This window comes from Rhea americana, unplaced genomic scaffold (assembly GCF_003343005.1).
Source record: "Rhea americana isolate MKP2758 unplaced genomic scaffold, rheAme1 scaffold_198, whole genome shotgun sequence".
NCBI lineage: Eukaryota > Metazoa > Chordata > Aves > Rheiformes > Rheidae > Rhea > Rhea americana.
In genome coordinates, this window is record NW_028186127.1 from 269,206 (window position 1) to 283,058 (window position 13,853).

Sequence of the window (13,853 nt, forward strand, 5' to 3'; positions counted from 1 at the left end):
AGCCACACAGTTGGTAAAAATAAATCTGAATTGAGAACAGTGGCACAGCTCCATTGTGGAGAAGCCTGGACATTGATAGGACACAAGCACAGATATAAAATAAGAAAGGTTAACACTTTGCTAGCAAATAACAAAAACAATTTTGAGAGAGACACAGAAGGACTGCTGAAGAAGGAGAACTGCCCTCTAGTTCTTAGCTTCACTTGTGTTCAACTGAATTGAAAGTCTGAATACTTTCGTGCTTCCATTTTGCAAAGGAGTATTATGACCTATTCAGAATATAATGTAATATCCTTATTGCTAATGCCTATTTTTCTTTCACAGAGGGCAGTTACTGTGCTAGATCAGCCAAGCACAATTTTGCTATCAGCTATAGTGGATCCTTATCAAATACCAATGGAAGTCAGTGCAGAGACTTTAGAACTGAAGAAGAGGCCCAAAGAGACTAGGACATCATTYCAAAGAACTTCTAGGACATTATGAGCTATTCAGTTTTGCTTTTTCATTAAATAAAGGATATTTTGAAAATACACATTCTATTCACCTATATATGAAAGCTCTTGAAAAACATATTTATTCTTTTCTACAAATAATAAATCATTATATCAACATGTCTGTGACTTTGCATAGATGACTTTGATTTGAGGGTCTTAAAATCATTATATCCTTTCCAAAAGGTCTGTGAATACAGTTCAGTGGATAGAGAAAAGGTCAGGAATCAGGACATTTGGGTCTCTTCATAAATTTCTTTAGAGCTTTCTATTGCTCTAGTTATATCATCAGCAACATACATAATATTCTGTGCCTGCTTATTCTAGCTTAAAATAACTCTTCTTCACTTTTGTGAAAGTGATCCTGGAGTACAYAAGACGGCCCAAAGCATAATAAGGTCATTAATACTGTTGCTATAACTACTGAGGCCTGCAGTGGAAAGTAGAAATGCCTATTAGCACCAGCACCATTGTTGACAAGACACAGCCTGACTTTGATGCAATTTGGCTACTTCATGGGCCCAGATTTGACATTAGCTTTCTACTAATGGGGAAAAAAAAGTGAGTGCTTGCAATTATTCTGTTTCCTTTCAAGAGTTCCAAATAAATTCCCAAGAGATGTTCATTACATTGCTCTACTCAGAATAGATGTTATCATCATGATATGTTACAGAAAAATTTCAAGCATCTAAGACACAAAACCCATTGCTCTAGAGTCATTTAAAAACAGATTGGACAAGCCATTCCAGCATATTCTGGGAAGATCTCATCACAGGCTTGGCATTGCAACAGGTGACGTAACRGGTCATTTCCATCTGTAGTGCACATGATGTAGTGGCAAGGTCACCAGAACGTAATTCAGTTATGAATGAAGTTCCATACTACAAATCTTTCTTAAATCAGCTTACATAAACTATTAAGGCCACAACTGACAACATTTTTTCAGGGACTAAAATCACCTGAGCAACACAATAAAATTATGTGGTAATAAAATTATGACTGAGCAACACAAAGATAGTATTATATGCCTATCAGTAGGTGAAAAAAAAAGTTCATGTGACTTGGAGAAAAAATCAAAATATTTTCTATAGTCTTTTACATATTGGTAAAAGGCAGAATACATTAAAGACAGCTCCGTTGTTCAACCCAATTTATAATAAGCAGGATATGATCTATAGGCCTACTCTGAAACTGAAAATGCAGTTTAAGTACAAAACCCTGTTTCTCAGAGATTTTTGGGCTACAGAAGGAAGCTTTGCACWGAATATTTCTCATTCCATCTGATCTTAAAATTTGTTACACATGTAATAACTCAATGTTCGTTCTTGTTTTTCTCTCTTCCTGTTTTTTTTTCTTAAAACTAAAATAGCTTCTTTCTTTGTTCCATTTCAGGAATTTAGAGTTCTAGCACAGTCTTTTTAGTTCTTCTGACTGTTAGCATCTCCTCCCCTCGATCCCCAGCCACAAGGAAAGGCCATGGTGGGACTCTCATCAGAACATGCCAGTGTGGCAGTAAGCGGGCAGAACCGGTCAGTCTCATTGCAAAAGGATGAGGTCATATCTTCTCACCATTTTTCATTCTCAAAAATCTTTGTTCAGCTCTAGATCAGGTTGTTTAGTAACCAAGCTGGGTTAATAATCACTGGCCTTGGTGCTGATACATAATCAATGACTTTCCTATCTAATGCCCGACGGATGCGACCGCACAGAAGAAACGCACTTTCAAAACTGCAGTACTCAGCAGTGCCCTAGGGGTGAATATAAAGTGAATAATACACTGTTCAGTATTGCAAACCTTTCCTTGATACGTGAACAAACTCAAAATTAGAAGTAGGTACTTATCACTTCTGAAAAATAGTAAAAAAATTAAATCTCTATTTACAAAATATCTGATCAAACACAGCTTCATCTGGCCCTTCTGGGAGGCTCYGAGTTCCAGGTTAGCATTTTGTAGCTAAACCTGATTTCTACATCCAGCACGTAGCACCGGAGACTGCGGAGGGCAGTTTAAAGTCAGCTAAAAGTTCTTCTAAGAGCTTAAGGCAATGATGCCCATTAATTTGTGCAAAACRATTTTCTGTTAGAGTTCATTTTAGACCAACTGTATTCACTTCTCCCAAGTGTTTGGGAGAAAACGATGGTGTCATCTAAGTCTAGCAAAACATCGAGTTCCACGCGCTCAAAACCAGGAGCTGTTCTCTGCTAAGCGCCGTGTTTGCGTGGATRATCAACGGCCATTTTGCAAAGTTATAGTCTCACTTCCCTAAACGACGACTGTAAAAACAAAACGCTACTTAAAGTCCTGCCTACGTGCAGCTGCAGCGACAGCGAAGGTGGAGAACCTCCCGCTTTCCACTACCTGCTCTGGAAACTTTTCAACTGCCAGTTGAGCAACAGCCGAGCCAGATACAGCATGTGACAACCTTCCTGCATGCACTAATTATACCAGCTGCAACTCCTGTAAGGAAGTTGAGGAAACATTTGCTGAAACTAGGAAGCTTTGTTAGAGGAAGATGGAGAATCCACTTCTTTTATTCCCTCAATTAAACATCTCCGCTTCAAAGGATAAATCCTATTACAAAGTCACGAAATCAACAAATGAAGAGGAGATGAATAAAGCAAGCAAGCCTGGGTAAGTTTTAAGGTCATATCGATACTTTAAGTGTTCCATGTACATAGACGATTCTTCTACCGCAGCTGGTGGGTATGAATTTAGGGCACAGTTCTTTTCATTTTTGGCTGATATATGCGAAAACTCATGAATTGCAAGTCTGGGAATTGTATACATAAAATATTAATTCATCAAGGGAGTACTTAAGAACAGAAGTATGAAACAAATCAAATGATTAACAAAAAAACAGGAAATTCTGAGAAATCCCTTTTTAAAGCCTAAATATGATCGCGAAAAGTTTCTTTTTAAAAGTTTCAAATGACAGGAAGCAATACTTCCTTTTTTCTTTAAAAAAGATAAAATTAGAAGATGTTGACCCAACTGCACTTGTTCAATAACATAAAATTCAACCTACCCCTTTTTTAAAATAAATGAAAAAGGTAAATGAAAATGAAGACATTTCCTTTACCCTTTGCCAGTACTTCGTATGTAAATTCATGCTAAGGTGTAAAGAAAAAAGGCATTAACGTGAGCATTACTGGAAGGAGAAGTCTCCCTACATCAGTATGTAGGAGAAATAACATCAACATTACTGTAACTGAATGTAGAACTGAATGGTAATGGTCTGCGACGCAGAGGCAGGGATATATTAGTCAAAGGAAATGTTGGAAACAAAAATCTTTAAACACGTTGCTTTAAAGGCCATCTGAACTCTGTTGTAGAGCTAAGCAGAAGAGAAATAGGCTGAGCCTTTTCCTGCAGAAATCTGAATACCACGAAGATGATCATCTTGGCAAACCTACAAACCTGAAAAAAGCAGCAAGGTAAGAGTGTAAGTGCTGTGAGCTGGGGATTCCTCTCAGGAAGTGGTTGTGCGACTCAGAACGTTTCCTGCGCTTGTCTGTGTGCATTCAGGCTTGGCACAGAATAATGCTTTTAAGATCAATTTCGCTTATAAATTGGCAGTCTAACCCAAGCATACAAACAACATATATCAAGCTAACTCACGACTCATGTTTTTACGTTATTGGCATAGACTGCTACTCAGATTCATAGTGATAAATAGCTTAGTCTCAAGTCATTACATAGTTTTCAGAGAGAGTTTCTGTGGTATGAAGTATGATCTGATCCAACAAACATTTTTTCTAAGAAAAAAAAAAGCAAACATTTTTTCTAAGAAAAAAAAAGGAAGGAAGAAACAAAGTGGAAGAAAAATGTGGATAGCATAATCTGTGCTCTCTCAGCTACTTCAAATTCAAGCTTTCATTTTCTTCTAATCTTTGTGTACTGCTTACTTTTATTATAATTAGTATGGGGGCAAGTCTGTACTTGTTGAGAATTTTTCCATAACTTTTCCTTCATATTGCTGACTTCAAATGTATTTGTGTCTGTATAAAAAAAGTATATACATATGCACACGCATATATAAAACTTTAGTCATGCCGACAGCATTTTTCTTAGTTCAYTGACAATACTGAACAAGCATTAACTTGAGTATGTACCTGACAAATTACTTCTTACAAAGAATTTATACAGATCCTTGGCAAATAGCTTTTTCAAATAATCCTGTGATGTATGAACACCAGCTGCAAGTCAAATACTGAATTCGTAGTTCCTCAATGACTGCAATAATTGATTGAACACTGTCTTGTCTCCCCCCCAAAAAAAGTCATTTAAATATTGTGTAAGATTATCCACATTATACTATTTCCCTTAAAGATGTAGGGTGAATTCTGGTTTTGTTGAACTCACTACGAGGTTTGTTCCTGACTTCACTGGGGAGCCAGAATCTCACTAACTTGCCAAGAACTGCAGTGGTAGGGCTTGATTGGAAAGAAGTACTGGAGTACTACAACTTAATGGTCTAAAAATTTTGCAGTTCATTTCTTTTCATCACAGATCACTTCAGAACACTTCAGTGCTTCTGGTTTTATTCTATTTCCTTGTTAAACTTACCCAGCTTGTTTCAGTAGTTACTGTTTTGGGGGGCCAAGATGCCTGCCCCTGACCAGAACACTTCAGTAATTGCTTCTACAAACCCCTTACTGACTGTAAATATATGGTAAAGGTTATATAAAGGCCTAAACTCTGTTTCTGGAATCCATGAAAAAGCRGCTAAGAATTTGGTATCTAAACATTTGCATCTGGGTAGTTACGCTGTGTTTGCTGCTCACGTATCCAAATATCCTGCACACCCAAATGGTAGGAGACAGTCATGATGTGGAATACTTTCCACTCCACAGTCAGAGTGGGGGTCAGGACTTTTCTATTTTTCCTCTCTCCACCTTGTGTTGCTGCTGACAGGAAGCTTAACTAACTCAAAAAGTTTTACAGTTCACTCAAATATAGGACCTTGCAATTATGAGCAAAGGTGAAATAGGCCTGAGAACATCCCTTTTCATCACCTAATTTCTAGACATGTAAAACCATGCTACAGATGGTTTTATATATATATACACACATATATATATAGAGAGAGTAGCTGATAAAACACAGACATTTCATGTAAAGTACACAGTCATCAATACATTCTGATCATCTGTGAAAAAACACTTTCATGGGAGGTAGATACAATGGCAATAAATAATGCTCTGCAGAATTTTCCTCTTGCACCAGACATCATTGCTTCCTTGCTCAGCCAACTGCTTTTAGTCACATGTTACTCTCAGCCAGGGGTTGACTAGCAAGGATCGTACCATTCTTACTGTATAGAAGAGAAACTGGTAGATATTTGTTGATCTGTATATACACACTCTCTATATAGAAAGATTTAGATTGTTTTCACTGAAAAAAAATTAAAAAAGAAAAACAGGCACCTTTTCAAGTAACAAAGCCAGATAATAGTTTTGGATGCCTAGTGCTTTTACTTAGTTTTAGTGATTTCCATTCTTTACACAGAGATACTAAACAGCCTAACTAGAAAACAATTTTTTGGAAGACTGCAGATGGACAGTGTGGTCATAGTGGAAATACCTATGACCTGTAAACTAATCATGTTTCTTCTCATCTTTAAAAAGTGGCAAAGAGGAACAGATCTTGGTTTCTGTTTACTGCCACACTTATTGCTGCTTCCAGGTCCAGGTCAGATGTGTGAGGCTGAGCTGGTGTAGTTTGAGAGAAAATCAAAAATTCACCCTAGAAGTTTCCAAAAACAGTAAAGACGTCTTTCAGCATTCTGTACTCTTTTAGACTGTATATGTGGCTTGAGTTTATCTTTTGCTATCACCAGATTCATTTTTGTAGCTACAGGAACCCATTATTCCCAAACATACAGATCCACACAGTTCAGAGAACTGCGCTTTTTATATTTCCTACAATTAAAAAGCTCCTTCAAGGAGTGAGGTATCATTTTCCCCAGCTATGGAATTCCCCTCTTCATTGGCCTACCCTCATTTCTTAAATTTCAGTTCTCTAGTATTTGTACGACTTGAGAATTCTTCTCTCCCTAGCTAAAAGTTTCCTTCCTATAAGCAATGACTTCAGCTGGAAGAGAAATGACACCTATAACAAATACTCCTTTCAGTTTCGTATAAAATCAAGATCCTTGTTGCTTGAATTCCTTCCCAAAGTGATTGGAATTTCACGTCATCTAAACTTCAGGTGCCTACAAATTTTGCCAGCGGAAACCAGGATATATAAATCAGGCAATAAGAGAACTTCAAGCCTCAGCTGGGAAGGAGGAACCATTTTCAGGGAGCATTTAATCTATAAGAAGCTGATCTGCTTCTCAACTCCACTACCAACCTACTGACTCAGGACAAGTTGCTTATGTGAAGATTTTGATACATTCATTGTGCAGTCCTTTGCCCTTGAGTGAAAATGGGTGTTCACATGGCACCTAACACATTGGTCTTCCCCTTCAGGCCTAGATATAAGTCATAGCCCTAGCCCAATAAATTTCATCTCCTAGCCTAATTCAGTACTAGTTTACAAAGTGGAGGGTAAATAGAGTTCAGCATCCCAAAATATAATGACACTTTAAAAATGCTTGTGRTAAAAAACCAAAAAAACAAACAAAAAACCCCTAGGCTACGTGTGATATTAACTAGTGAGATCATCGTCTAAACCATATTGCTACAGCTTTGTCTTCATGCTATAGAATTTCCGTATTTCATTAAAAATAGATTGTGGTAACACAGTCTCAGATCGAGCGCATTCAAAACCACATGCTTGCAAGAGAACGTCAGTTTTAGCAACCAAAGCCTTCTTTTTAAGTTTAACTAGGCAACTAACCCTGAAGTTTAAAAAGGTGATTCCTGTATGAGTTTTACTGTGCTGCATGATCTCAATTTCCTTTAAGAATAGCAGTGAAACACAAACATTAAAGAGAAAATCTCTTTAATCTTTTCTCAAAAAGGTGAAAAAAAGTATAATTCTGCAGGAAAAAAGTCAGAAAAAGTTAAACCAGATGTTTCTTTAGTCTGTCATAGAACAAGTTTGTTTCRTAATGTAATCTAATAAACACTTTGTGAAATAGTACAAAACAATAATGCTAACAGATAACTGGTTACAGCAGCTTCATAAATGCACGCACTTCATCAAAACCACTTTTTGCTTTGTAAACAGTGTGTCTCCTGAAGAAGCAGTTAAATGGGGTGAATCTTTTGACAAACTGCTTTCCCAGAAAGGTTAGTAGTGTTTTCGTCTCTCTGAAGACTATCATTTGCTTGATGTAAAATCATAAAATACAGTTTTGCAAATTAGATAGACCTGTGCATTACCTAAATTAAYGAGGTATCATTTATATCAGTATGAGTTTCTGCTCTACTTGTGCATTTAGGGTATAGCATGCTGCCAAATACTGAAAACAAAGAATTGATKTATAATTTTTAAGTTTAGTATTTCACTGAATCGAATGATGTAAGAGTCAGTGAAGAGTTCCTTCAATAAACAGTAAGAGATGAACAKAGGTAATTAAACTGTTGTTCTGTAATGAACGTTAAGTTTTTTTCTCCTGTATGAACACTTAGCAAGTACTTRGATAAAATCCATTAAAATAGTGACCTATTAACCAATTATTTAGAAAAAATATTCAATKAAATCAACAGAGGCCTGCCTTATCTTTCTTGGACTATATTTTTTGAATTAGCAAAGATGATTTGCTATGTTCTGGAGAGCTAACTGCTATATTAGCATAAATCCTGAATGGCAGTTGTTAAAAATGGCTGGAAATATCTATCTGGCTACTATCTCAGCCATCATTTTACCTCTTCGCAACACCCCACTGAGTTGTGCCTATCCTGTCTTATTATAAGTTTTATTTAATGAAGGCTACAAAACCTTTTCTTTATATTGCGTGAAGTTATAGGCTTTTTGTTCTGCAATACTTCATRGTAATTATTTTTATCCTGGGGATAACTAGCCATGTGTGGCAGAAGAGACTGTTAAAATGAGCTTGTGTTAAAAAAGGGCTTGCTGTAGAAAATGCCTCTAAACTTTTATGGGGAGAAATCCAAGAACAAGCAAAAAAATCTGAATTTGCAAGGCAATAAATGCCACACTTTTGCAGATGATCTGTAAGTTTCATTCTGCATTCCTTAGTCAAACAACTTACTAGTATTCATTGGGACCTCATCTAAAGGCTAGAACTAAGTGAAATGGTTGTTAATGAAAAGGTTTTCTTAGAGGAATGTATCAGTTCTTACATTAACAAGAGAAAAACAGTAGCCATTGCTTCCAGCAAATGCCCATTTCTCATTGTTACACTGGAGCTAGACTACTTTACTATTCTGTTGTTGGGAAAATAAGAGAAATTAAGCAGGCTTTGGAAGATCAGGAAAGTCTAGAAATGTCAGGTCATTGATTTAGGACCATCATTTCTGGTGCGTGTCATCAGTACCCCCTGTCAGGTAGATACATCCTTCCAGCATCACCATCTCAGTAGTTTTAAGCTGAGAGACAGTGATCAAAGCAAGTGAATTAAGCGCTCACAATATTTAGCCTTGTATTTGCAGAAGCTTAAAGTTTTCCAAGGCAAAAGCCTTTTGCTTAGATATAACAGACCTATAGGAGGCAATTTTTGGCCAGAGAACAGATTACTCATGATGGTTACAATAAAGATTTAATATCTTCCAGCCCTTTGTTTTGAATGCTGTTCCAGTATTCCTAWGTATATGACCCTTACAAGTGAAAACATTTTCTATGTCCTTAGGAAAAGGATCTGTCTTTTGATGCAATTTGTTTCTAAACTAGTGACAGGAACAGAATTGGCCATTATTTGGAAAGGTCCATTCCTTACATAATTACCAAGTGCACATATAACAAGAGCTTGAATATTCATAGGCCACTCGCTTTCCATTTTGGAGGGAGACATGTTTGATTCAGCAGGAATGAGTATGGCACAGTGCTGGACACCATGTGCTCTTCAAATCCATTCCTCAAACAGCTAACAGAATTGCAATACTTTCCAATATTGGGGAAAGAAATATCTGCAACATAATGACAAAAGTAGGATAAACAAATTGTAAAAATGCTGAAAGCCATTCATTTTAAATTACTCCTGGAGAAGAGTCTACTTTTGAGCCAAGATTCAAAGACTGTTTGGAGCAACCTAAATCTGATATTCAGCCGGAACAAAGTTCATCTCTGTCTGAAACATCATATGTTTTGATTGCCTCCATTTCTAAGTAGTTAGCTCACAAGCCTTTGGTAGTGGGTTTTTATAGAGGCTGAGAACTCTTYCCGCAAACTTTCATGGGAGTCGCAGCATGCAGAATCCTAACAAAAAAACTGCACTTTTAAGACTTATATGCAGTTACCTGTAATGTGATGTATTTCAAAGGGAGCACAACCTACGTACCTTGCACAGATTGTATGTAAAGAGTAACTGTCTGGTACAGATTTTTTTTTAATGCAATTCAATATTCCCTTCTGTAGCTGGATTGGATGCCTTTACAGAGTTTCTGAAGACTGAGTTCAGTGAGGAGAACATCGAGTTCTGGATAGCTTGTGAGGATTACAAGAAAAGCAAAACTGCACACGAACTTTTCCCCAAAGCTAAGACCATTTATGAAACATTCATACAGAAAGATGCACCAAAAGAGGTACAGTAAAAACACGCTCTTCAGGGTAGACATTATTTGACACAACTGCATCTGATGCAATCTGCTTTTAGGAGTGCATGCCCAGAAGCAGTGACAACAGTTAATCATGTTGCCAATGACATAAGAAGTCTATAACTCAAATGTCAAAGCTTCAGAGTGGCTTTGGAAGCCACTGCATTAATATTTTCACTTTCCTTCATACTCCTTTCAATGTCACCTCTGTAGCAYTAAGGTGTAAAGAAAGAACATGAGTTTAAATATTATGCCATAGGAATCAAAGATTCTGAATGGTCTATAAAGCCAGGAAATRCATTTAAATATACAGGGTATATTTAAAGAAATATAACGATGCTAAACATTAATGCTGCTGTGAGACATACCAGCTGGCATTTGYGAAAATATCTTGCCTGTCTGCCTTTAAAGCTACCTCCAGGAAAGCAGAAAATTCTCTCATTCTCTTAACCAGTAATTATAAATTAAACTACTAAAAAATTCTGAATCTCAGCTAKGTAATTTAAATAACCCAAATGACTAAAAGAAATTATTAAACATCTTTTGAAGGACTAATCATAACATTTAAATACTCCTTTTGAAAAAAAGTTCTAACAGAATATTCTTGGTATGGTACAGGCAGCACACAAAAATACAGTGATCCTCATCAACACTAAGACGTACTTACATTACTCTAGTAGTGCAAGAAGTCTCTATATTTACAATTTTTTCGCCTTGCTGAAGTGTTTTATAAAGGAAGTATAAATGTATAAATGAGAARAAGGAGTATTTTTTGGCTGCTCTCGGAAGGCGATCAGCAGATTGGGAGATGATAAACTCTCACTGAACCTAAGATCAGGTTCTTCAATAAATCCTTTGGATTTATAATTTCATATAGCTCTACTAATTCTGAACAGRTGAAGTATATCATTTGCCTATGCTCCTTTTTTCCATGTGTTGTTCTTTTATTTGTTAGAATAGCAAGTGTTAAATATTAGCAGCTACTTCCCTGTAACAGGGTGAAAAATGTATAATTCTCATYTTAAGAAAATGTTTGCAAAATGTTACAATTTCAGCCCATAATTCTGTCAGATTATTTAAGATAATCTGTGGATAATAATATAGGAAATGCATTGATGTTCATTAAAGAAATACATTTTTTGCCATTCTCCAGGTGAATCTGGATTTTCAGACCAAGGAAGTCACAAGTCAGAACATCGAGCAGCCCATCACCACCACCTTTGATGCAGCACAAAGCACAGTCTACAAGCTGATGGAGCACGACAGTTACCCACGCTTCCTAAGATCTGATCTTTATTTAAATTTAGTTAAGGGGAGAAATCCCAGTCGTCCTGCCCTTAGGAGACGATCACGGTCTTTTACTGTCAATGAATTCCAGGATGTGCGATCAGACTTTACCATTTGGTAACAGGGAAACTCAGCCCACATGTATTCTAGCTAGAGCAGCAAATTATGTGTGTCTTAAAATCCAAATTTTTAACTGATGTAAATGTATGCGACTTCAGCACAGTTACACCTACTCATGTCAGGTCAGAGTTCTGTAGCCAGTGATTAATCTCATTTACAATAGAGAAAAAGGCAACATATYGGCAAGATGCATTAGATATAAAGGGCTCATACAGTATTTTTTTTTTTTAACTCAAGATTTCTAATTATATTTAGTTATTTAAAATGCCAGTTGATAATATCCATCATGTATCCTGGCCCTGTATTATTTAGAACAYTTTTGTCACAATTTGAATTTATAGACCCAGCCTTTGCACATATGTTTTTGCAGTATTTCCTACACTAAGCACACACTTTTTGTGGTATTTTCTCATGCTATAGAACACACAGTAACATTAATTCGGTAAAAAGTAAAATTACAAAGGTTTTAACTACAGCCACTGCATAAGTAAAATTTAGCTATTGCATAATTTAAAAGGAACATAAGAATATCTATTTAATTTTTATAGCGGTATATTTTATGCTCTTCTTATGTGTGTCTGTTTTATGTGTTTAAATTATGCTGTATAGACTACCTTTGCCATCAAATATTTGTATTCTAATTTTTTGCAAACAGATAGCAGTAACAAAGGGCCGAGAATGTTATTTTAAACACAGTGTCATTAAACACCTGGTCAATGTACATATATGTGTATATATAGATATATAAATATGTACACACTTACTTTCATTTGTAAATGTTTGTGCTATGCTATTTTTGTWACTAAACATTATTCTAAAATTTCTCTGCCTTTTATTTTGAAAAAGAATCTGAAAATTAACAGYTCTTGGATTAAGGTAGAATGATCTTCAGTTCTACCTGTCACTAACACTCTCCAGGAGGAAATGACAGGAGGAAAGAAAAATTCCCCCTTTTATTTCTTTACTACTCAAGTCATGCATACCATTTTTGTGGTCAGCATATGCAGCTGTCTTTTTTTTCAGGATTGATGCAGAGATATCTTGAAGCATGTGGCAGTTTTTAAAGTATTATTAATTGTATAGTTTAACAACTAAGTTACTGCAAGTTTTAGTTATAACTGTGGCTTCTATGTTCAGTCATCTTGCAYGGAATTTAATTTTTATTCCTCCTTCCCACCCACCCCCCTTTCAATAAGGGGTCAAAATTAAGAGAGACAGCTCCTGAGGACAGGACTTCACACGTTCATTGCTAATTCAGGCTATATGTGAACTGCTCAGYTGGAGGGCTTCAGTGTCCGTTTTACTAACTTTCAATAAATGCAAAGTGATCTGCTTAAAAGGTTGTCGAGATGTCAGTTTATCATTAATACATGGATGAATAAAACAGAGGTGTAGTGAAGCCTTTATAATTCAATATGAGTTGAGATGGCTACTGTTTCAATCAACGGTGTSACCACCGTACGCAAAGCGCGGAGGTCTGGAACGCCGCAGGGAAGGCTGCGGAGACCTGGGATCACAGCCCTCCGCGAGCTCTTAGGCTTACCTGGGAATCGGATAGGAAACATCTCTGCCCCTGTGAGGGTGATGAGGCTCGCTCGTTTCTCTCGTTACTCTTCCCTGAGCCCAAAGACCTAAGGTAGAAGTCTCACGCCAGCGAACGCTGAAGACCCGTACTGTTTCAATGCGCGTAAGCAGCCACAACGCGGGCACAGCAATTCAAGGATAAACCCAAAGTCCATAGCAGCGCTGATGCTGYATTTCAGTCATCATTACCACTACGAAATGCACCTTTTGAGCTTGTCAGCCTTCTTTTTTTATGAATTGTCAACACTCCCGTGGTCACTGCCACAGATGTCACAAGAATGAACGAACGAATGCAGAGAARGGCAACTTCCTGTGCTGAAGTCGGTATATTTTTTCCAAATAGATCATTTATCCTTGCTCTTTGGAGGCATTTCTCTAGAGTCAGATCCCCCTTCTCAGACTATTTCTCTGTTCTTTAAACACAAAGCAGTTCTCCCAGAAATAATCCCGTTTCTAACTAGGGAATTTCTGTATCACCAGCAACATCCAGATGTCAGAGTTCTCATGTATTTAAAATACGCGTGTATCTATAGTTTGTATTACCATTTTGTTAAAGAAAAAGAATAGACYACCTCAAAGACTTCCCTTCTTTGTGGTATAATCAAATTATTCAACGTCCTTTTACTGCATAGCTACTCCACTCTCTGGGGCATTATTCCTAGCAAGTGTTTTCACTCCTTTTTCTGCAATCTCTCCAATCCTTTT

The 13,853-nt window shown here is 36.8% G+C and overlaps 1 protein-coding gene across 2 annotated transcripts; it reads left to right on the forward strand.

The window, feature by feature from the left end:
- Window positions 1-2,843: 2,843 nt before the first annotated feature.
- On the forward strand, window positions 2,844-12,903 carry RGS18 (regulator of G protein signaling 18). Of its 2 annotated transcripts, none has more exons than XM_085303202.1 (5): window positions 2,844-3,123; window positions 3,804-3,926; window positions 7,669-7,730; window positions 9,979-10,145; window positions 11,311-12,903. In XM_085303202.1, the coding sequence occupies exons 1-5, from the start codon at window positions 3,005-3,007 to the stop codon at window positions 11,563-11,565; spliced, it is 726 nt and encodes a 241-aa protein (XP_085159328.1). In that variant the 5' UTR covers window positions 2,844-3,004; the 3' UTR covers window positions 11,566-12,903. The 2 variants fall into 2 exon arrangements, with proteins under 2 accessions (XP_085159328.1, XP_085159329.1); XM_085303203.1 differs by having other exon boundaries at window positions 3,825-3,926.
- Window positions 12,904-13,853: the final 950 nt, after the last annotated feature.